This window comes from Lithobates pipiens, unplaced genomic scaffold (assembly GCF_037356315.1).
Source record: "Lithobates pipiens isolate NorthernLeopardFrog02 unplaced genomic scaffold, aLitPip1_a1.2 Scaffold_19, whole genome shotgun sequence".
Lineage (NCBI taxonomy): Eukaryota > Metazoa > Chordata > Amphibia > Anura > Ranidae > Lithobates > Lithobates pipiens.
The window spans coordinates 596,289,264-596,314,219 of NW_027507764.1; the positions used below are offsets into that span (position 1 = coordinate 596,289,264).

Sequence of the window (24,956 nt, forward strand, 5' to 3'; positions counted from 1 at the left end):
TCCTTCTCTTGTACCCCAATCCTCTTCTGTCCTTCTCTTGTACCCCAATCCTCTTCTGTCCTTCTCTTGTACCCCAATCCTATTCTCTGTCCTTCTCTTGTACCCCAATCCTTCTCTTGTACCCCAATCCTTCTCTGTCCTTCTCTTGTACCCCAATCCTCCTCTGTCCTTGTACCCCAATCCTTCTCTTGTACCCCAATCCTACTCTGTCCTCCTCTTGTACCCCAATCCTACTCTGTCCTCCTCTTGTACCCCAATCCTCCTCTGTCCTTCTCTTGTAAACCATGCATGAGAAATTGGGGAACCAGGAACAGTCCATGAAATGTTTTGTATATTGCTGGTATTCCTCCCTTCTACCATCTTTGAGTATTTGTAGAACTATGTGAGTTGGTGAAAATGAAGTGTGATTGGTTGCAATTGGTCCTTTGCCAAATAACCTTCATTATGTCTTTTAGCAGCCAAGCCAACGGAACTCAGAACCAGAAATGTCTGCGGGTCAGGAACTGGGAGAACCGGACGCTGGCATACGACACGCTGAATGTCCAGACAGAGCAGGTAAGGCAGACTGGCAGAAGAATGGTTTCCCCAGAGGGAAGATGGGACATATACAGGATCATGCATTGCTTTCTTCATTGGGGACATAGCAGTCCCCGAGAACCTGATGTGAGATGTAGAACCATAAAAATTTCCAGACTTTTCCAGGGCCAGATCTGGATAACCCAGGACTGTCCCTAGAACATTTACCAGCTACAGGAATGCCAAGTGCTAAAAACTCATTGGGAGGGGTATTACAAAGGCATTTGCCCCTCATGATATCCCAGCGTCAGCATGCACTACATTGGCTCGTTATGATCACATGAAGTCATCACGTTGCCAGTTTTCCCTACATGATCTCTGGTGAAGTTAATATTTTTGGATTTGTAACCTGTTTTCTTATAGGATGTGGCCTGTACCAAAGCCCGATGTCTGGGCTCCATCATGTTTCCACCTCAGCTGATGTGTCCTCAACCACAAGAACCAAAAAGTCCAGAAGAAATTCTTCCCAAGGCCAAAGACTTCATAAACCAGTACTACAGCTCCATCAAAAGGTGACCACATTTTATTATTTTTCATCTCAACTTGATGGACTTTAAAGTTTTTTACTTAATTTCAGATTTGGGTAAATGCTAGAAGAAACCACTGCTGACTTCTTGTGAACGATCTACAGCATCAGGTGTGAGACGAGGCAGCATATGACCCTTAATGGTGGACATCAACCACCAGTGTCCACCTAAAAGTAGAATAACTTTTTTGGTGGTCTAGCAGGAGATCGGGAATATAAATGACTGGATAACATGGAGGACATTTCTTCTAATCCTCCACCGGTCATGAGAATTCATCATCATGTGAACTCTCACACCTGTTCTTCAGCCATGTCTTCATATTATTAGTATCCAGATATGTAAATGCTCCATTCTGAGCACTGTGTCTCATCTGTGGATGTCGGCTGTTTTTCAGTCAATGTAGACGATGGAAACCCACCGATTACCTGCCATGACATTATGTCCCGTTCTATTAGTTGGATTTTGGACTACAACAAGAGGAGTGAGAATTTGTGGTATTGGTATCTCATTAGTGAATTTCTCAGTACAGTGGTGTGAAAAAGTGTTTGCCCCCTTCCTCATTTCCTGTTCCTTTGCATGTTTGTCACACTTAAGTGTTTCGGAACATCAAACCAATTTAAACAATAGTCAAGGACAACACAAGTAAACACAAAATGCAATTTGTAAATGAAGGTGTTTATTATTAAAGGTGAAAAAAAATCCAAACCATCATGGCCCTGTGTGAAAAAGTGATTGCCCCCCTTGTTAAAACATACTATAACTGTGGTTGTCCACACCTGAGTTCAATTTCTCTAGCCACACCCAGGCCTGATTATTGCCACACCTGTTCACAATCAAGGCATCACTTAAATAGGAGCTGCTTGACACAGTAAGGTCCACCAGAAGATCCTTAAAAGCTACACATCATGCCGAGACCCAAAGAAATTCAGGAACAATTGAGAAAGAAAGTAATTGAGATCTATCAGTCTGGAAAGGGTTATAAAGCCATTTCCAAAGCTTTGGGAATCCAGCGAACCACAGTGAGAGCCATTATCCACAAATGGCGAAGACATGGAACAGTGGTGAACCTTCCCAGGAGTGGCCGGCCGCCCAAAATGACCCCAAGAGCGCAGCGACGACTCATCCAAGAGGTCACAAAAGACCCCACAACAACGTCCAAGGAACTGCAGGCCTCACTTGCCTCAGTTAAGGTCAGCGTTCATGCCTCCACCATCAGGAAAAGACTGGGCAAAAATGGCCTGCATGGCAGAGTTCCAAGGAGAAAACCACTGCTGAGCAAAAAGAACATCAAAGCTCGTCTCAATTTCTCCACAACACATCTTGATGATCCCCAAGACTTTTGGGACAACATTCTGTGGAGCGATGAGACAAAAGTGGAACTCTTTGGAAGGTGTGTGTCCAAGTATATCTGGCGTAGAAGGAACACTGCATTTCATAAAAAGAACATTATACCAACAGTAAAATATGGTGGTGGTAGTGTGATGGTCTGGGGCTGTTTTGCTGCTTCAGGACCTGGAAGACTTGCCGTGATAAAAGGAACTATGAATTCTGCTGTCTACCAAGAGATCCTGAAGGAGAATGTCCGGCCATCTGTTCGTGTACTCAAGCTGAAACGAACTTGGGTTCTGCAGCAGGACAATGATCCTAAACACACCAGCAAGTCCACCACCGAATGGCTGAAGAAAAACAAAATGAAGACTTTGGAGTGGCCTAGCCAAAGTCCTGACCTGAATCCTATTGAGATGTTGTGGTATGACCTTAAAAAGGCCGTTCATGCTCGAAAACCCTCTAATGTAACTGAATTAGGACAATTCTGCAAAGATGAGTGGGCCAAAATTCCTCCAGGACGCTGTAAAAGCCTCATTGCACGTTATCGCAAACGATTGGTTGCAGTTGTTGCTGCTAAGGGTGGCCCAACCAGTTATTAGGTTTAGGGGGCAATCACTTTTTCACACAGGGCCATGATGGTCTGGATTTTTTTTCACCTTTAATAATAAACACATTCATTTACAAATTGCATTTTGTGTTTACTTGTGTTGTCCTTGACTATTGTTTAAATTGGTTTGATGTTCCTTTGTGTGACAAACATGCAAAGGAACAGGAAATGAGGAAGGGGGCAAACACTTTTTCACACCACTATATATATGTCTGGGGGTGATTCCTCTGATTGGTTTCAATAAAGAATGCACGTTGATGGACTCGTAGTAGATACAACATCTATATGTGGTCAGTAGAATGTCCTCTTCAGGCTCACGGTGATGTTTTTTTTATCTTTCTTCCAGGGCCCAGTCCAAAGCGCACACAGAGCGTCTGAAGGAGGTTGAGCAGGAGATAATGTCCACCGGAACCTACCAACTCAAGGAGACTGAGCTGATCTTTGGAGCCAAGCAGGCGTGGCGTAACGCGTCTCGATGTGTGGGCCGGATTCAGTGGTCAAAGCTCCAGGTGGGAACAGCACACCGGCCGGGTTTTGATCTTGAGGAAAATTGATGGACTAGACCCTAGTCTGACAAATTGTTGGTGTTTCTCCATTTACTATGGTGGTTTGTATTCCTTCTCAGGTGTTTGATGCCAGAGATTGCAGGACCACCCATGAGATGTTCACCAGCATCTGTAACCACATCAAGTATGCCACCAACAAAGGCAACATCAGGTACGATCTCCACCAATCTCCACCAAGAACCTACACGCATTACAACCCACTGTAACTTCTTCATGCTCAAGTGTTCACTTTGTCCATGGTGGACTTATGTCCAAATATGAGGCACTTGGTTCTGTACAAGTAGATTCCATCATAAATTTTGAGTAATTCTCCTCCCATGTTTGTATTCTTTCTTCTTCTTTCTACTTCTTTCTTCTTCTTTCTTCTTCCTTCTTCCTCTTCCCCCTTTTTTTTTTTTGCTGTTTTGTTTTTTCCTCCATTGAGAAGTCTGTTTGATGGGGCTTCTGTCCTCCCCAATGATCTCACAATGTCTTATCACTTTTCTTGCAGGTCAGCCATCACCATCTTCCCGCAGAGAAAAGATGGAAGCTCAGATTTCCGGATATGGAATAGTCAGCTGATCAGATACGCGGGGTACGGGCAGCAAGATGACACGGTGGTGGGGGATCCAGCCAACGTGGAGCTAACTGAGGTGGGATTTCTCATGTTCCCTCTAGGTCCGGCCATTGATGACTAAAGCTTGGGAAATATTTGCTCTGCCGTTGTAGAACCCTCATCCAGTTCCTCCATAATTCCTCCGCACCCTTCCATTCCATCCACCTCCTCACAGCTCTCTCCTCCCCTCACATAATAATACATCTCTCAGCATCCCGCATCACACTTGCCTACTACTACAACCTCTCCGTGTGACCTTACCCACTAAGCCACCACTTCACATGTCTGTCACTCCTCATGAGTCCACCACTTCCATTTCCTACATCCTTCAACCCTAATCTGCCATCTTCCTCCTCTCAGTCTTTGTTTAAGCTCTAATTTTACTATGTATTACCTTCTCTTGCTGTCTGTTGGAAGCCATCTTCAAGGGCCTGGCTAGTTCCCGCCCATCAATGGTCCTGGCTAGTTCCTCGCCCATCAATGGTCCTGGCTAGTTCCCCGCCCATCAATGGTCCTGGCTAGTTCCCCGCCCATCAATGGTCCTGGCTAGTTCCCCGCCCATCAATGGTCCTGGCTAGTTCCCCGCCCATCAATGGTCCTGGCTAGTTCCCTGCTCATCAATGGGCCCGGCTAGTTCCCCGCCCATCAATGGGCCTGGCTAGTTCCCGCCCATCAATGGGCCTGGCTAGTTCCCGCCCATCAATGGGCCCGGCTAGTTCCCCGCTCATCAATGGGCCCGGCTAGTTCCCCGCCCATCAATGGGCCCGGCTAGTTCCCCGCCCATCAATGGGCCCGGCTAGTTCCCCGCCCATCAATGGGCCCGGCCAGTTCCCCGCCCATCAATGGGCCCGGCCAGTTCCCCGCCCATCAATGGGCCCGGCCAGTTCCCCGCCCATCAATGGGCCCGGCCAGTTCCCCGCCCATCAATGGGCCCGGCCAGTTCCCCGCCCATCAATGGGCCCGGCTAGTTCCCCGCCCATCATTCTTTGTGATTACACTGACACCATGTGTCATCTTCCTTGAACTCTGCCCACTAATCTTCTATAATCCATCACTGTGCACCCTTCTGCTGCCCCCTTTACTGCTCTTTGCACCCCCCTGATGCCCTCCACACACTTCACAACATTCCTAGTAGTCCACAAATATACAAAGAGATTGATCGCACTCCAATTGGCAAGAAATCCAACAAAGTTTATTGATCCGTCTGTGATGGCTTTCAATATGGATTTAAACGGGTAGGGAGCAAGATGTTACCGCATTTCCCGCAATATGCGCTTCAACATATCACGATAATCATCTGTTATGATTAAGTGCATATTGCATGAAACGCTTTATCCTAGCCAATCCAGCCACCAGCGTGCCCTGCCCTTTCACAATTGCTGAAACTGTTACACTCCATGTTTGCTGTCCCATATTGGCATTCCTCATCTGTTCGGCTATAGGTTTAATCTTCTCATATACCCGTCATTCCCTCTACAGCTCTGTGTTCAGCTTGGCTGGAAGCCAAAAGGTGGAAGATTTGACGTGTTGCCTCTCCTGCTACAAGCCAATGGGGACGACCCGAAACTCTTTGAGATTCCTCCAGAACTCATTCAGGAGGTGCCCCTTCGACACCCACAGTGAGTACTGGGGCCCCCAGTGCCTGTAACATGTTGGATTTCTGTGATGAAGCTCCCGTCTAACATTGGTTCATCTCCCCCCCCCCCAGATATGAATGGTTCGCAGACCTGGGACTGAAGTGGTACGCCTTACCCGCTGTCAGCAGCCTCCTCCTGGAGATCGGAGGTCTGGAGTTCCCGGCGGCACCGTTTAATGGCTGGTATATGAGCACCGAGATTGGGATGCGAAACCTGTGTGACTCCTCCCGATACAACATAACCGAGGTCAGGGGCCCCTACCATGGAGGGGATTCTGTTTTTTCTCTGAGCTATTCAGAATGGGGGATTCAACTCTTTAGCAACAGCATGCAATATGTAAAAATCTGTGAGCTGCTTCTGATTTCTAGGAGAGAAAGTGAGGAGGTCCTCTCTGTGTGCCTTTCATCTGAGAGTCGCATGTCCGCTGCAGCCACAATCGGCAGGGATTTCACACTGCCTCTAAGTAGGACCGTATACACTCACTGGCCACTTTATTAGGTCCCCATTGCTAGTAACGGGTTGGACCCCCTTTATTACACAGATGGGGGAGGGGATGTAGAATATTTGTTGTATATTGTATATGGACCTGAAATGATATTGGGAAATGATGATGATTGGAACCTGGAGGAGCTGTGAGCTCTGAGGACCTTCAAGAATCACCGGGCCGCCCACTATCCATCTTCTCCAGAAATGAAGTCCCTGTTGCTTTGATAGTCCCTCCTTCCTGGCCTGTGGCTTGGCAGTTAATGAATGGCATCACTAACAATCTGCCAACTCTGAAATCATGGCGTCATTGGCTATGCGCCAATTCTGAGGTCATGGCATCACTGGTAATCTAGCATCAGTGACTTCTGGTAATATGGACTAGCTGACCCCATTAATGGCCCCTTACATAGTAGGTGAGGTTGAAAAAAGACACAAGTTCATCAAGTCCGACCTATGTTGTGTGATCATGTTAGTATTACATTGTATATCATGTATGTTGCGGTTGTTCAGGTGATTATCTAATAGTGTCTTGAAACTATCGATGCCCCCCGCTGAGACCACCGCCTGTGGAAGGGAATTCCACATCCTTGCCGCTCTTACAGTAAAGAACCCTCTACTTAGTTTAAGGTTAAACCTCTTTTCTTCTAATTTTAATGAGTGGCCATGAGTCTTGTTAAACTCTCTTCCACAAAAGTTTTCTCCTTTATTGTGGGGTCACCAGTCCGGTATTTATATATTGTGGGGTCACCAGTCCGGTATTTGTATATTGTGGGGTCACCAGTCCGGTATTTATATATTGTGGGGTCACCAGTCTGGTATTTTATATATTGTGGGGTCACAGTCCGGTATTTATATATTGGGGGGTCACCAGTCCGGTATTTATATATTGTGGGGTCACCAGGCCGGTATTTATATATTGTGGGGTCACCAGTCCGGTATTTATATATTGTGGGGTCACCAGTCCGGGATTTATATATTGTGGGGTCACCAGTCCGGTATTTATATATTGTGGGGTCACCAGTCTGGTATTTATATATTGTGGGGTCACCAGTCCGGTGTTTATATATTGTGGGGTCACCAGTCTGGTATTTATATATTGTGGGGTCACCAGTCCGGTATTTATATATTGTGGGGTCACCAGTCTGGTATTTGTATATTGTGGGGTCACCAGTCTGGCATTTATATATTGTGGGGTCACCAGTCCGGTATTTATATATTGTGGGGTCACCAGTCCGGTATTTATATATTGTGGGGTCACCAGTCCGGTATTTATATATTGTGGGGTCACCAGGCCGGTATTTATATATTGTGGGGTCACCAGTCCGGTATTTATATATTGTGGGGTCACCAGTCCGGGATTTATATATTGTGGGGTCACCAGTCCGGTATTTATATATTGTGGGGTCACCAGTCTGGTATTTATATATTGTGGGGTCACCAGTCCGGTGTTTATATATTGTGGGGTCACCAGTCTGGTATTTATATATTGTGGGGTCACCAGTCCGGTATTTATATATTGTGGGGTCACCAGTCTGGTATTTGTATATTGTGGGGTCACCAGTCTGGCATTTATATATTGTGGGGTCACCAGTCCGGTATTTATATATTGTGGGGTCACCAGTCCGGTATTTTTATATTGTGGGGTCACCAGTCCGGTATTTATATAATGAAATCATATCCCCTCTCAGGCGTCTCTTCTCCAGAGAGAATAAGTTCAGAGCTCACAACCTTTCCTCATAACTAATATCCTCCAGACCCTTTATTAGCTTTGTTGCCCTTCTTTGTAGTCGCTCCATTTCCAGGACATCCTTCCTGAGGACTGGTGCCCAGAACTGGACAGTATACTCCAGGTGCGGCCGGACCAGAGTCTTGTAGAGGGGAGAATTATCCTTTTATCTCTGGAGTTGATCCCTTTTTAATGCCAATATTCTGTTTGTTTTGTTAGCAGCAGCTTGGCATTGCTGAGCCCATCATCTACTAGGACCCCCAGGTCCTTCTCCACCCTAGATCCCCCCCAGAGGTTCCCCTCCCCCCGGTCCTTCTCCACCCTAGATCCCCCCAGAGGTTCTCCCCCCAGGTCCTTCTCCATCCTAGATTACTGCTAATGATACCATTCTCATTACTAAAATCTTGTATATAGTCCCTTATTTTCCCTTCTAAGAGTTTACATACTATTGATGTTAGGCTAACTGGTCTGTAATTCCCAGGGATGGATTTTGGGCCCTTTTTAAATATTGATACTACAATCTCCAATCAGCTGGTACCATTCCAGTCAGTAGACTGTCAGTAAAAATTAGGAACAATGGTCTGGCAATTACTTGACTGAGTTCCCCAAGCACCCTCAGGTGCAAGCCATCTGGTCCCGGTGATTTATTAGCGTTAAGTTTCCCAAGTCTAATTTTAATTCTGTCCTCTGATAACCATGGAGGTGCTTCCTGTGATGTGTCCTGAGGATAAACACTGCAGTTTTGGTTACTGAAGCCCCCCGATTTCCTCGTGAAGACCGAGAAGAATAAATTCAATATCTTCCCCATCCCCCCATCCTTTGTAACCAGATGTCCTTCCTCATTCTTTATGGGGCCACTATGGTCTGTCCTCCCTTTTTTACTATTTATATACTTCAAGAACTTCTTGGGATTTTTTTGTTCTCCTCCGCTATGTGTCTTTCATGTTCTATCTTAGCCGTCCTTATTGCATCTTTACATTTCTTGTTGCATTCTTTGTAAAGTCTGAATGCTGATAAAGATCCCTCAACCTGGTATTTTTTGAAGGCCTTCTCCTTTTTATATGCATTTTTACATTTGAGTTAAGCCATCCAGGACTTTTGTTCGCTTTTTTTTTAATATTTATTACCCAATGGGATGCACTGGCAAACCCATCTCTCCTCCAGTGTTCTTTGTTCCTAATGTTTTATCCCAATTTATGCCTTCTAGCAAGGTTCGTAGTTTAGGGAAGTTGGCTCTTTTGAAATTCAGTGTCTTTGTATTCACCTTTTATGTTTCCTATTTGTGTGATTTATACTGAAGCCAATTGACCTGTGATCGCTGTTCCCTAAATTGCCCCGAATTTCCACATCCGCGATCTGGTCTGTATTGTTGGTAATCAGTAGATCCAGTAACGCTTTATTTCTAGTTGGTGCGTCTACCATCTGACCCATAAAATTGTCCTGCAAGACATTTAGGAACTGGTGAGCCGTAGATGAATGAGCGGTTCCCTCTGCCCAGTCTATGTCTGGATAATTAAAATCCCCCATTATGATAACACTTCCCATCCTTGTTGCTAATCCAATTTGTGATAGGAGATCTGTCTCCCCCTCCCCCTTCAGGTTATGGGGTGTATAGCATATTTCCAGTTTTATTTTCCCCTTAACTTCATCCCTTTGGTGCTCTACCCATAAGGATTCCACCTCCTCCCTAGCTCCCTTAGTGATGTCATCTCTCACATTCACTTGTACATTATCCTTGATATATAGACATACCCCCTCCCCCTTTTTTACCCTCTCTATCCTTGCGATAATGGATATACCCTTGAATGTTTGCCAGCCAATCATGAGAGCTGTTGAACCAGGTCTCTGAAATTCCCACAAAATCCAAATCCTCCTCGTACAACAGTATCTCTAGTTCACCCATCTTGTCTGCCAGAGTCCTGGCATTGGTAAACATGCCACGTAGTTTAGACCGGTCCCATATTATCTTCTTATTGGGTGTTCCGAGATTGCAACTAGGACTTTCTACTATACTTACCTTGGGTTTATGTGCTTTGGTCAACTTACCACTAATGCCCCCCAATACTACCCTCTGGAATATGTTCTGTGCTGACTATCTCTACCTCTGGACCCCCCCCCATCGCCTAGTTTAAAAACCCCTCTAACTTTTTGGCCATCTTCATTCCCATCTGATCTGCCCCCTCCTCATCTAGGTGCAGTCCGTCCCTTCTATAGTACCGGTGATCGACTGAGAAGTCGGCCCAGTCTCCAGGAACCCAAACCCCTCCTTACTACACCAGATCCTCTGCCACTTGTTTACTTCCCTAATCTCCCTCCGCCTCTCTGGTGTGGCTCCATGTACCGGGAGTATTCCTGAGAATATTCCTGAGAATACCACTCTGGAGGTCCTTTTCCTCAATTTAGCTCCCAAGTCCCTAAAATCGTTCTTTAGGACATTCCTTCTGCCTCTGACTTTGATGCCAACGTGCACCATGAAAGCCGGGTCTTCCCCAGCCCCTCCCAGTAATCTGTCCAGCAGATCCGTGATGTGCCAAACCAGAGCGCCCCGGTAGACAACGTACAGTGCGGCGCTTCAGGTCTTTGTTACAGATTGGCCTCTCTGTCCTTCTAAGAATTGAGTCCCCTACCACCCTTGACTCTGTGCCATCTGAATTGTAGATCAGGGGCTCGCACTTTGGACCCTTCCCTGGGTCCCCCTCTATAACCTACACTGTACATCAGTGATTCTCAACCAGGGTTCCTCCAGAGGTTGTAGGGGTTCCTTCAGCATTGGGAAATTTCTGCCTCTCAGATAACTTCCCACTCACACCATTGATCTTTTTAGCCATCTGTAAGGAGGTAATTCTTCCCAATGACCACAAGTGTGAGGACCATTCTTCCCAATGACCACAAGTGTGAGGACCATTCTTCACAATGACCACAAGTGTGAGGACCATTCTTCCCAATGACCACAAGTGTAAGGACCATTCTTCCCAATGACCACAAGTGTAAGGACCGTTCTTCCCAATGACCACAAGTGTGAGGACCATTCTTCACAATGACCACAAGTGTGAGGACCATTCTTCCCAATGACCACAAGTGTAAGGACCATTCTTCCCAATGACCACAAGTGTGAGGACCATTCTTCCCAATGACCACAAGTGTGAGGACCATTCTTCACAATGACCACAAGTGTGAGGACCATTCTTCCCAATGACCACAAGTGTGAGGACCATTCTTCCCAATGACCACAAGTGTAAGGACCATTCTTCCCACCGACCACAAGTGTGAGGACCATTCTTCCCAATGACCACAAGTGTGAGGACCATTCTTCCCAATGACCACAAGTGTGAGGACCATTCTTCCCACTGGCCACAAGTGTAATGACCATTCTTCCCAATGACCACAAGTGTGAGGACCATTCTTCCCAATGACCACAAGTGTGAGGACCATTCTTCCCAATGACCACAAGTGTGAGGACCATTCTTCCCACTGACCACAAGTGTAATGACCGTTCTTCCCAATGACCACAAGTGTGAGGACCATTCTTCCCAATGACCACAAGTGTAAGGACCATTCTTCCCAATGACCACAAGTGTGAGGACCATTCTTCCCACTGACCACAAGTGTGAGGACCATTCTTCCCAATGACCACAAGTGTGAGGACCATTCTTCCCAATGACCACAAGTGTGAGGACCGTTCTTCCCACCGACCACAAGTGTGAGGACCATTCTTCCCAATGACCACAAGTGTGAGGACCATTCTTCCCACTGACCATCACACTAATGTATCATGAGTTGTAGATTTCTATTTTTTTAGCAGGGGGTTCTCTGAGGCCGGAGAACTATTTCAAGGGTTCCTCTGTGTTGAAAAGGTTGAGAGAAGCTGCTGTACATTCTACAAGTCCCGCTCATCAGCACAGGGCTGTATGCAGAAAATGCCTCTTATATAGACATACAGATGATGGATAAGATGGTGGATAAGTACCCAGAATCCCCCTATTATTATTTATGGTGGCGATAATTGATTTATTTACTCATTTATTTAATTTCACGCTTTACAATTAAAATAAAAAATATTGACTTATTTTAGTTTGTAGGTCCCTTTCTCATATTAGACATTTTCTATGATTGCAGGACGTGGCCAAACGCCTGGGCTTGGACACCAAGAAAACCTCATCACTGTGGAAGGATCGAGCAGCTCTGGAGATAAACATTGCTGTCCTGTACAGCTACCAGGTACCATGATATCAAAGCAGCCGTGTGTGTATGTGTTGGCTGACGCCCTCCCCGCGTGTCGGCTGACACCCTCCCCGCGTGTCGACTGACGCCCTCCCCGCGTGTCGTCTGACGCCCTCCCCGCGTGTCGGCTGACGCCCTCCCCGCATGTCGACTGATGCCCTCCCCGCGTGTCGACTGACGCCCTCCTGACTTACTGTAGCTATACCAAAGGTCTGACAGCGCCCTGTCACTGGTGTACAAATGAACTAAAGCATTAAAAAGCAAACCAGTTGGGGGAGAATAGCCCAGAATTACAAAAGTAGAGAGATTAGATCTTATTGTGAAGGAGAGGTTACTCCAGATCAAATCTGTCCCAAGAATTGGACTATGTCAGAAGCACGGTGTCTTGGGGTGTTGTACTGGGAAAAGTCATCATTTTTGGGAGTTTTTTTGTGTCAGAACTGTTTCTTGTCGCATTCACATCAATAGGATTGCTAAAGAAATTCAAAGCAAGTGGATGCCGGTCAGATCTAAGTCCAAAGCCCTTTTGACACAGACCCTTATGCCCCGTACACATAATCAGACATTCCGACAACAAAATCCATGGATTTTTTTCCAACGGATGTTGGCTCAAACTTGTCTTGCATACGCACAGTCGCACAAAGTTGGTCAGAAATTGTGAACGTCAAGAACACGGTGACGTGCAACGCGTATGACGAGCCAAGAAAAATGAAGTTCAATAGCCAGTGCAGCTCTTCTGCTTGTTTCCGAGCGTGTGTGGACTATTGTGTGTCGGCATTGTGTACAACTGATTTTGTGGTTGAAAAATTTGAGAACCAGATCTCGAATTTTGTGCGACGGAAATTTAGATGGAAAATGTCCGCTGGAGCCTATACACGGTCAGAATTTCCGACAAGAGGCTCCCATTGAACGTTTTCCGTCAGAGAATCCGACCGTGTGTACGGGGCATAATTGTGTATTAGAGTGCTAATCTGTGTCCAGGAAATTAATGTTTTATCATTTAAAATTAAAATTAAATTGTGCATTTCTCAGTAATAAGAGATGGATTGACCATTACATTAGTTAGGTTGGTCCTGTAGCATGGCTCAGCAGCCATCTTTAGGAAAGGCAGTTAAAAGATCTGCCAACTAAAGGTTCATATGTCTCATAATCAATCTGTCTGTCTCCTAGAGTGATAAAGTCACCATTGTAGACCACCATGCCGCTACAGAGTCCTTCATGAAGCATCTGGAACATGAGACCCGCCAGCGAGGAGGCTGCCCAGCAGACTGGGTGTGGATTGTACCTCCGATGTCTGGAAGTCTGACCCCTGTATTTCACCAGGAGATGGTCAACTACCACCTGTCCCCTTCCTTTCTCTATCAGGTACCATAGCATTGAGACAGCAGGATCTGTTGTAGCACTGACCTTGGTGATCTAGCTCTAATAGACATCTACTATTCACTAACTTACTCTTCACTGAAATTGGAATTCACCCCTCTATATGTTGGATTCTCCTCCAGGTTTCCAGCTCGCTAAACACTCTTGTGAGGTCTTCCTCCGTTTCTCCTGTTCCCTCCTCTCTATCTCCCTCCGTGTTGTCTTCCTCCTTCCTCCTTGTCCAATGTTGCAAATCTCTCTTTGGTGGGTCTGTTTCTTATTTTACTATCTCCTGTGTGTATTCATCGGTGTTCCCTGTCCTCTCATCTCTCTGTGTTGGGTCTTCCTCCATGTCTCCCACTCTTTCAACTCTCTTGTTGGGTCTTCCTTCATTTCTCCAGTTCCCTCCTTTTATGTTGTGCCTTTTCCATCTTTCCCTTTCTCCCATTTCTCTATGTGTTGGATCTTTATTTGTCCCCCATTCCCTCGGCTCTCTATTAGATCTTCCTCTGGGTCTTCCATTCTTTTAACTGTGTTGTGTTGCCCTCCATGTCTCTCATTCCTTTATATTTCTGTGTTGGATATTTCTTCCTTTTTTGCATTCTTCCATATCTCTGTGTTGGATCTTCCTCCATGTTTCCCATTCCCCCATCTCTCCATGTGTTGGATCTTCTTCCATGTTTCCCTTTCTTTCATATATCCCCGTTTTGAGTAGACATGTGCAAAAGGAAAAAATTTGTTTAGTTTTGTTTCGTTTTAATTTGTTAATTCATTAATTTTGTTTAGTTATATTCATTAACTTCCTTAAATTCGTTTTCGGATTTCGTTTAGTTTTCTACCGAATTCGAAAAATCGGCCACATTCGAAAATATTTCAACCAAATTCGAAAATATTTCTACCGGATTCGACATTATTTCAACCGCATTCAAAAATATTTTAGGACCCGATTTTAGGGCCATGTATCTCGGGGTCACTTGGGGCTAGAAACTCCAAATTTGGATATGTTGTAGTGCTAGTACTATTCTGTTTGCATACCAAATGTGGGGTTTTTAGCTATAAGTGACCCTGAGATATGTGGCCCCAAAATCGGGTCGCAAAATGTCATTCTCTGCTTTGGTATGCAAACACAATAGTACTAGCACTACAACATATCCAAATTTGAAGTGTCTAGCACCAAGTGACCCCGAGATACATGGCCCTAAAGTCAGGTCACAAAATATGTTCGAATGCGGTTGAATCATGTTGAAATCATTTCGAATGCAGTTGAAATAATGTCGAATCGTGTCGAATTCATTCGTTATATTTCTTTCGTATTCGTTGTAATTTGTTATTTTTTTTATTCGGACATTCGGATACATCCGAATGTCCGAAAGATGCAAAATTTGGCCGAATTTCGATTCGTTACGAAACGAATTGCACAAGCCTAGTTTTGAGTCCTGCTCTGTCTCTCATCTGTCTGTTGGGTATTTTTCCATATCTTTCATTCTTTAATCTCTGTATGTTGGAGCTTCCTTTATATCTCCCATTCCCTCCTCTCTGTATGTGTTGGCTTATCCTCCATGTCTCCCATTCTGTCATAATTGTCTTGGGTCTTCCTTCACGTGTCCTTTATTTTAATAGAATTTTTGTTTTTTGGGTCTTTCTCTATGTCTGTCTTTAACTCATATCTTTTGTGTTGGGTCCTCCTTCGTGTCTCCCATTTTCTCTCTCTCTCTCTCTCTCTCTCTTCTCTGCATGTTGAGTCGTCTTCCATGTCTCCCATTCTCTTTGTGTTGGGCCTTCCTTCACGTCCCTCCGTTCTTTCATCTTTCTATTTGTTGGGTCTTCCATGTCTCCCATTCTGTGTGTGTTCAGTCTTCTTCCATTCCCACCATGTCTTGGCTCTTGCTTTGTGCCTCATCATCACTGACCTCTGGACAATGTTGGTATTACAGCCGGACCCCTGGAAGTATCACATTTGGAAAGGTTCTCAGAGCACCATCACCCGGAAGAGGACCTTCAAAGAAGTTGCCAAGTAAGCGGTTAACTACACAGCTGATATAACATACTGTATATGTGACCTGCCATAAATGTGTACTTCTGTTCAGTCAGCATTGTGATTCACAAACCAATGGCAGACTGCATAGCTGGTGGGTGAAACCCCTATTGTAAGTCGGTATCTAAGCAGCTTGAAGGGGTGCCATGGTAAATTTTAACAGATAACTGGCCATGAGTGTCATACATTTTGGGTAATGGAAAGATGTGTGTGTGTGGGGGGGGGGGGGGGGGGAGGTGGGGCAGAAGCTGAGTCTGAGCTCGTGACGATAGGAGCTGGGGAAGATCTTCATCATTTCGGGCTTCTGAAGGTAGGTGGTCATGCATGACTTGCCTCCTGTCTGCATAGTGATCGGAGTCACTTTTATATGAGCTGCCATTAGATATGTAGTAAACTATAAAATGGCGAGGCCTCCCAGTTCCTCTCCAGTGCTCTCTCTGCCTCGGGTGGTTCTGCAAGCGGATTTATTGCCTGAAACATTTTAGGTTTAAAGCACTGAGCCATGCGGTAGATTTTGGTTGGTCCATAGTGTGGGACCTCCCATTCTTATTGGAAAATGCATATAAAAAAAAAATTGATTGACAGCTTGATTAGTAGCATGTAAAGGGAATTGGCACTGGGAGAAATATGATGGTGTCATTGCTGACCTTCTGCAAGGCTAGTTGCCTGACAATCATGATTATCCTCTGGCTTCAATAAGTTTTGAGCCCCTAACCTGAAGCAAGAATGGGGGAATCTGATTTTTTCCTGTGCCTTTGCTGGCTGCACACTTGCCCGAAGTCAGTGACCCAGAGATAGCAATGGAATTGAAGAAAGAGAGGATTAACATGACAACTAGACAACATAGTTACTGCTTTCGGGGGTATCCCTTAATGAGATCTAAATGAATACAAAGGGGTGTTTTATGACTGCTGGGGTTTGTTTCAGCAGTTATTATGTGGTTTCATTCATGGCAGTCTGGGGCCGGTACGGAGATCCTTCTCATTTTCCTTTCAGTGCTGTGAAATTCTCTGCCAAGCTGATGGGGCAGGCCATGGCCCGTCGGGTAAAAGCCACCATCCTGTATGCCACCGAGACTGGCCGCTCCGAGACCTACGCACACAAACTCTGCAACATCTTTGCTCACGCCTTTGACCCCAAGGTAAGAGGATGGAGATGACGGTGGGGGAGGGGTGTCAGTCGGAGGGTTTTATTGGGAAATTTGGGACAATGGAACTCCCCAATCAGAATAACTCCGTTCAATCGCCTCCCCAGAATCATCAGAAAATGTCTGAGAAATCAGGTGCTCTCAATCATGGGGGGCCCACTTCCCAGAGATGGGGGGAAGAGGCATTGCTCATGAAGCATGTAGATCAAGTCAAACTCTGGGCAAAACGTTTTTTCTTGTCTTTTTTGACTGGTTGTTTGGTTGGAGTCTCTACCCAACAGGTCATTGTCCCTTTGTCCCCATTGTGGAGATTCCCCCCCCTCACTTCCTGCTGCAAAGACACAACAGGAAGAGGAAGGGAGTCATTCCAGCTTGGACAGCAATAAAAACCTGACAGAGGTTTGTCTCTCCTGTAAGCCGGTTGGCTCTCTGGGGTCCTCTCAGCAGTGTCAAGAACTGGGGTCCATCTGAGGGTCTCAGGGGCCCTTGTAGCAGTACCAAGAACCAGGGTCTATCTAAGTATTTCAGGGGTCCTCTGAGGAATGTCATAAACCAGAGTCAACCAAAGTCTCTTATGGTCAATCCAGCAGTGCCAAGATCTAGGGTCAATCTAAGGCTCTCAGGGGTCCTTCTAGCAGTGCCAAGAACCAAGATTTATCAAAGGTTCTCGGGGGAGGCCTTTCATGTAGTAGCAGGAACCAGGGACTATGTAAGGCTCTCTGGAATCCTCCTAGCAGTTCCAAGAACTAGGGTTCATCTAAGACTTGTAGGGGCCCTCCTAGCAGTGTCAACAAGGCTTCATTAAAGGCTCTTGGGGGGGGCCCTCCTAGCAGTGTCCAAAAACCAAGGTTCATTAAAGGTTCTCAGGGCCCCTCCCAGTATTGACAAGAACCAGGGTCTATTTAAGGCTCTCATAGCCTGCCTCCCGTAACAGTGGCAAGAACCAATGTCCATCTAAGACTCAACTCTGCCAAGGACTAGGGTCCATCCAAGGTTCTCAGGGGTCCTCCTAGCAGTATCAAGAACCAGGGTCCATCTGAGGATGGCCAGATCCACCCAAACCAAGTATCACCTAGCTGATAATGGGACAATTCGGGGTTACCACTGGGGGAAAAGGAAGAATGTTCCTGATGCCAGAATTGCCTGTTACCACCAACAGATCCTTAAAGCAGGTTTAAACCTGGGAAGTCCCTTGAGAGAGAGAAAAAAAAAAAGCTTGATATCCGATTGGGTTACACATCATTCTGTAGAAATGTCACCACTCATATTCCAGTATGGGGGGGTCGGGGGTTGTATTAGACTGACATGGATTCCGAGGCATAGACTTCTCTGTAAATCTCTCTATAGGTCATCTGTATGGACCAATACGACACGATCAGCCTGGAGCACGAGACTCTGGTATTGGTGGTGACCAGCACCTTTGGCAATGGTGATCCTCCAGAGAATGGTGAGGTAAGTGCCCCCTACTACAACCAACCTGCCATCACCAGAGAGGTGTCATCCAGTGTACTGAGAGGATATCCCTGTGTTCTGATGTCTGGAAATTGTCATTAAAGTGACTGGTGAAATGGAGGTGTAGGTGGCGCTGCCATTAATGCTTAAACAGCTGTGTGCAAACTATACAAAGGTGAAAGGTGCGCCTCTCCACAAAACCTCAAAATATGTCGACCTTATTATCCCGCCCTCTCATGTGACAATCCATTCTCCAATGTAAACCAATAAATCCCCCCCCCCCCCCCCCAGGAGAAGTGCGATAATGCTTAAATATGAGCGTACCAAAAAGAAAAAATGTATGGCAAAAAGAAAATAAATATACACCCTTCCAACAAACTAATTATAAACCAAGTGGTCAAAATAAATGACATAAGTTTTAAAAATTTCATAAGTCTGTATAAAGTCCTTTTACTTCAGGTGATTGGTGCTCAGATAATGGTGAGTATTATAACAGGCAGGTGAATAGACAAGGTCACTTGTGCTCTCCCCTCCCACACTCACCAGATGGCTAGACCCCTTTTAAACCGCTCTCACCAGATGGCTAGACCCCTTTTAAACCGCTCTCACCAGATGGCTAGACCCCTTTTAAACCGCTCTCACCAGATGGCTAGACCCCTGCAGGGGCTAGTGGGCACCGTAGTTAGATATTCCAGCCCCCCCCCCCCCCCCCTTGTATGATGCTTTAATGTCTCCTCCATCTCCTCACTGTGTAGGTCATGGGTATGCTCACAGGGTTATAGATGGACAAAGGCAAGCCTCATAGTGTAAGTCCGTCAAGTAAAAGTTTTTTATTTATAAGCCAAAAAACACACTTATATTTAGTGAGGAATTCAAATGCATGTGATTCTCAATGTGCCCGGGATGCCCTGCGGTCCACGGACCGAAGAACTGGAAGTGACGCAATGACACTCCAAGCCCTGCCCTGTGCGTTTCGTCTGAGTGCCGTCATCAGGAGCGGTCTCATAGTACAATAATATATACTATAGTGCATTAATACACTATGGTTTGTATTAGTGTATATAGTAAAGGTCATTTAATATAGGGGAAAAGTAAACAGTGAAGACAGTAAACTTATATATATATATATTTTAATGGAGAGTATGACAATGAATATGGTTCTGCACCTCATCCATCTATCTCAGAATATCCCTGCCATCGTTCTGATTGGTTCTCTTTGCAGACCTTCGCCCAGGAGTTGATGGAGATGACGTCTCCCAACGTGTCCTCTCTGCAGCCAGAACAGCAAAAGTGAGTGTCTCTTCTCCATATCCCCTCCAGGGGTCACTCTCCACCCCACTATATAATGCTGTCTTGTTTCTACATGGGCCCTAAATATCACCTTCGTATACTGGTGCCCAGTCTGTCCATATGGTGAATAACCTCCTCCGAGGCAATGCCATTGTCAGATAATGTTCTTAGCTTTATAGCCTTATACCCATCATCGCCCTCTCCCCCGCCATCGCCCTCTCCCTCGCCTCTCCCTCGCCCTCTCGTTTCCCTCCCCCTCGCTCGCCCTCTCGTTTCCCTCCCCCTTGCTTGCCCTCTCGTTTCCCTCCCCCTCGCCTCTCCCTCGCCCTCTCATTTCCCTCCCCCTCGCTCGCCCTCTCGTTTCCCTCCAACTCGCTCGCCCTCTCGTTTCCCTCCCCCTCGCTCGCCCTCTCTTCTCTCTCCCCCCTCGCTCGCTCTCTCTTCTCCCTCCCCCTCGCTCGCCCTCTCGTTTCCCTCCCCCTCGCTCGCCCTCTCTTTTCCCTCCCCCTCGCTCGCCCTCTCTTTTCCCTCCCCCCTCGCTCGCCCTCTCTTTTCCCTCCCCCCTCGCTCGCTCTCTCTTTTCCCTTCCCCCTCGCTCGCTCTCTCTTTTCCCTCCCCCCTCGCTCGCTCTCTCTTTTCCCTCCCCCCTCACTCGCTCTCTCTTTTCCCTCTCCCCTCGCTCGCTCTCTCTTTTCCCTCCCCCCTCGCTCTCTCTTTTCCCTCCCCCCTCGCTCTCTCTTTTCCCTCCCCCCTCGCTCTCTCCTTTCCCTCCCCCTCGCTCTCTCTTTTCCCTCCCCCCTCGCTCTCTTTTCCCTCCCCCTCGCTCTCTCTTTTCCCTCCCCCCTCGCTCTCTCTTTTCCCTCCCCCCTCGCTCTCTCTTTTCCCTCCCCCTCGCTCTCTATTTTCCCTCCCCCTCTCTCTCTTTTCCCTCCCCCCTCTCTCTCTTCTTCCTCCCCCCTCGCTCGCTCTCTCTTCTTCCCTCGCTCTCTCTTTTTTTCCCTCGCTCTCCCCACTCCAGTCTTTCTCTCGTATCTCTCGCCTTCTCACTGTACTTCTCCCCCCCTCATCAGAGATTTCACTCTCGGATTGTTGGTTCTCTCCTTGCGGATCATTAATAATTCTCATTCAGGAAACGGGAAGTCCAGGAAGGAAAGGCTTCAGATTAATTTTAGCGTCTGGTTGTGTAAAGTCTTCTCACATTCGTCACGTTGGTTCAGAAACACAAAGACGTCACCGTGATTGTTCAATGCCATCGGGGGAGGGGGGAGGTACATGTTTAATATAAAGCTCTGAAGGAAAATGTCAATGTCATTGATGACAAGCAGTCGGATGCCTCCAGTTTATTGGGGTGACGTGGAAACCCCAGTGCAACAAAAGTAATCTGGTTGGTGAGGTTCTACTGACATTTATGGACCCCCCAATCTGCTCGGGTCTTTGTGCTCTCCCTTAACATCTATGAAGCCTCCACTAGGAGGTTGGGTGACGCCATAATGCCGGTGTCCCCACTCCCTGGTGGATTCTTCATAGTCATACGTGAAGAATGGCCTTTGGTGAGGGCAATCTGGACCCCCCTCCAGTAATGATAATCTCTATGATGGCAATGTAAACCCCCCCAGGAATGAATGTGTCTATAATCTGTGTTTTTCAGGAGCTACAAGACTCGATTTAACAGCGTCTCCCAGACCGACCTCCTGGTCACCGCCTGGAAGAAGAAGAGGAAGGAATCGAGTAACACTGACAGCGCCGGGCCCCTGGGAACACTCAGGTACCACAACATTCTTCAAACATGCCAAACTGACATGTCACTCCACTCCTAAATGACAAATTTCTGTTCTGGTGGAGTTGTGAAATAGTTTTTTGGGATTTCCCTCTCCCTGATCACAGAAAGGCAAGCGGGAGACGAGCCTACTAAGGTTGGAGAGGGCGGGAGGCGAGCCTACTAAGGTTGGAGAGGGCGGGAGGCGAGCCTACTAAGGTTGGAGAGGGCAGGGGACGAGCCTACTAAGGTTGGAGAGGGCGGGAGGCGAGCCTACTAAGGTTGGAGAGGGCGGGAGACGGGCCTACTAAGGTTGGAAAGGGCGGGAGACAGGCCTACTAAGGTTGGAGAGGGCGGGAGACGAGCCAACTAAGGTTGGAGAGGGCGGGGGGCGAGCCTACTAAGGTTGGAGAGGGCGGGAGGCGAGCCTACTAAGGTTGGAGAGGGCAGGAGAAGAGCCTACCATGGTTGGAGAGGGCAGGGGGACGAGCCTACTAAGGTTGGAGAGGGCAGGGGACGAGCCTACTAAGGTTGGAGAGGGCGGGGGACGAGCCTACTAAGGTTGGAGAGGGCGGGAGGCGAGCCTACTAAGGTTGGAGAGGGCGGGAGACGAGCCTACTAAGGTTGGAGAGGGCGGGAGGCGAGCCTACTAAGGTTGGAGAGGGCGGGAGGCGAGCCTACTAAGGTTGGAGAGGGCGGGAGACGAGCCTACTAAGGTTGGAGAGGGCGGGAGGCGAGCCTACTAAGGTTGGAGAGGGCGGGAGACGAGCCTACTAAGGTTGGAGAGGGCAGGGGACGAGCCTGCTAAGGTTGGAGAGGGCGGGAGGCGAGCCTACTAAGGTTGGAGAGGGCGGGAGACGGGCCTACTAAGGTTGGAAAGGGCGGGAGACAGGCCTACTAAGGTTGGAGAGGGCGGGAGACGAGTCTACTAAGGTTGGAGAGGGCGGGAGGCGAGCCTACTAAGGTTGGAAAGGGCGGGAGACGAGCCTACCATGGTTGGAGAGGGCGGGAGAGGAGCCTGCTAAGGTTGGAGAGGGCAGGGGACGAGCCTACTAAGGTTGGAGAGGGCAGGGGACGAGCCTACTAAGGTTGGAGAGGGCGGGAGACGAGCCTACTAAGGTTGGAGAGGGCGGGGGGCGAGCCTACTAAGGTTGGAGAGGGCGGGAGGCAAGCCTACTAAGGTTGGAGAGGGCGGGAGACGAGCCTACCATGGTTGGAGAGGGCAGGGGACGAGCCTACTAAGGTTGGAGAGGGCACGGGACGAGCCTGCTAAGGTTGGAGAGGGCGGGGGACGAGCCTACTAAGGTTGGAGAGGGCGGGAGGCGAGCCTACTAAGGTTGGAGAGGGAGGGAGGCGAGCCTACTAAGGTTGGAGAGGGCGGGAGACGAGCCTACTAAGGTTGGAGAGGGCGGGAGGCGAGCCTACTAAGGTTGGAGAGGGCGGGAGACGAGCCTACTAAGGTTGGAGAGGGCAGGGGACGAGCCTACTAAGGTTGGAGAGGGCGGGAGGCGAGCCTACTAAGGTTGGAGAGGGCGGGAGACGAGCCTACTAAGGTTGGAGAGGGCGGGAGGCGAGCCTACTAAGGTTGGAGAGGGCGGGAGACGAGCCTACTAAGGTTGGAGAGGGCAGGGGACGAGCTTACTAAGGTTGGAGAGGGCGGGGGGGCGAGCCTACTAAGGTTGGAGAGGGCGGGAGGCGAGCCTACTAAGGTTGGAGAGGGCGGGAGACGAGCCTACCATGGTTGGAGAGGGCAGGGGACGAGCCTACTAAGGTTGGAGAGGGCAGGGGACGAGCCTACTAAGGTTGGAGAGGGCGGGGGACGAGCCTACTAAGGTTGGAGAGGGCGGGGGACGAGCCTACTAAGGTTGGAGAGGGCGGGGGGCGAGCCTACTAAGGTTGGAGAGGGCGGGAGGTGAGCCTACTAAGGTTGGAGAGGGCGGGAGACGAGCCTACTAAGGTTGGAGAGGGCGGGAGGCGAGCCTACTAAGGTTGGAGAGGACGGGAGACGAGCCTACTAAGGTTGGAGAGGGCAGGGGACGAGCCTGCTAAGGTTGGAGAGGGCAGGGGATGAGCCTACTAAGGTTGGAGAGGGCGGGAGGTGAGCCTACTGAGGTTGGAGAGGGCAGGAGGCGAGCCTACTAAGGTTGGAGAGGGCGGGAGACGAGCCTACTGAGGTTGGAGAGGGCAGGAGGCGAGCCTACTAAGGTTGGAGAGGGCGGGAGACGAGCCTACTAAGGTTGGAGAGGGCGGGAGACGAGCCTACTAAGGTTGGAGAGGGCGGGAGGCGAGCCTACTAAGGTTGGAGAGGGCGGGAGACGAGCCTACTAAGGTTGGAGAGGGCGGGAGGCAAGCCTACTAAGGTTGGAGAGGGCGGGGGACGAGCCTACTAAGGTTGGAGAGGGCGGGGGGCGAGCCTACTAAGGTTGGAGAGGGCGGGAGACGAGCCTACTAAGGTTGGAGAGGGCGGGAGGTGAGCCTACTAAGGTTGGAGAGGGCGGGAGACGAGCCTACTAAGGTTGGAGAGGGCGGGAGGCGAGCCTACTAAGGTTGGAGGGGGCGGGAGACGAGCCTACTAAGGTTGGAGAGGGCGGGAGGCGAGCCTACTAAGGTTGGAGAGGGCGGGAGACGAGCCTACTAAGGTTGGAGAGGGCGGGAGGCGAGCCTACTAAGGTTGGAGAGGGCGGGAGACGAGCCTACTAAGGTTGGAGAGGGCAGGGGACGAGCTTACTAAGGTTGGAGAGGGCGGGGGGGCGAGCCTACTAAGGTTGGAGAGGGCGGGAGGCGAGCCTACTAAGGTTGGAGAGGGCGGGAGACGAGCCTACCATGGTTGGAGAGGGCAGGGGACGAGCCTACTAAGGTTGGAGAGGGCAGGGGACGAGCCTACTAAGGTTGGAGAGGGCGGGGGACGAGCCTACTAAGGTTGGAGAGGGCGGGGGACGAGCCTACTAAGGTTGGAGAGGGCGGGGGGCGAGCCTACTAAGGTTGGAGAGGGCGGGAGGTGAGCCTACTAAGGTTGGAGAGGGCGGGAGACGAGCCTACTAAGGTTGGAGAGGGCGGGAGGCGAGCCTACTAAGGTTGGAGAGGACGGGAGACGAGCCTACTAAGGTTGGAGAGGGCAGGGGACGAGCCTGCTAAGGTTGGAGAGGGCAGGGGATGAGCCTACTAAGGTTGGAGAGGGCGGGAGGTGAGCCTACTGAGGTTGGAGAGGGCAGGAGGCGAGCCTACTAAGGTTGGAGAGGGCGGGAGACGAGCCTACTGAGGTTGGAGAGGGCAGGAGGCGAGCCTACTAAGGTTGGAGAGGGCGGGAGACGAGCCTACTAAGGTTGGAGAGGGCGGGAGACGAGCCTACTAAGGTTGGAGAGGGCGGGAGGCGAGCCTACTAAGGTTGGAGAGGGCGGGAGACGAGCCTACTAAGGTTGGAGAGGGCGGGAGGCAAGCCTACTAAGGTTGGAGAGGGCGGGGGACGAGCCTACTAAGGTTGGAGAGGGCGGGGGGCGAGCCTACTAAGGTTGGAGAGGGCGGGAGACGAGCCTACTAAGGTTGGAGAGGGCGGGAGGTGAGCCTACTAAGGTTGGAGAGGGCGGGAGACGAGCCTACTAAGGTTGGAGAGGGCGGGAGGCGAGCCTACTAAGGTTGGAGGGGGCGGG

At 48.8% G+C, this 24,956-nt stretch overlaps 1 protein-coding gene across 4 annotated transcripts in view; it reads left to right on the plus strand.

Annotated features, from left to right (window-relative positions):
- Nucleotides 1-21,318, plus strand: part of NOS3 (nitric oxide synthase 3) — a gene marked incomplete at its 3' end in the record, with an annotated part of 45,353 nt that extends 24,035 nt beyond the window's left edge. For 2 of the 4 annotated variants that reach the window (XM_077493656.1, XM_077493658.1), the window contains 14 exon segments: nucleotides 456-555; nucleotides 940-1,088; nucleotides 3,386-3,548; nucleotides 3,665-3,756; nucleotides 4,096-4,237; nucleotides 5,680-5,819; nucleotides 5,909-6,083; nucleotides 12,166-12,267; nucleotides 13,441-13,635; nucleotides 15,564-15,643; nucleotides 16,661-16,805; nucleotides 18,159-18,263; nucleotides 19,486-19,553; nucleotides 21,202-21,318. In XM_077493656.1, the coding sequence (XP_077349782.1) occupies nucleotides 456-555; nucleotides 940-1,088; nucleotides 3,386-3,548; nucleotides 3,665-3,756; nucleotides 4,096-4,237; nucleotides 5,680-5,819; nucleotides 5,909-6,083; nucleotides 12,166-12,267; nucleotides 13,441-13,635; nucleotides 15,564-15,643; nucleotides 16,661-16,805; nucleotides 18,159-18,263; nucleotides 19,486-19,553; nucleotides 21,202-21,318 (1,773 nt within the window). 4 annotated transcript variants of the gene reach the window in all.
- Nucleotides 21,319-24,956: the final 3,638 nt, after the last annotated feature.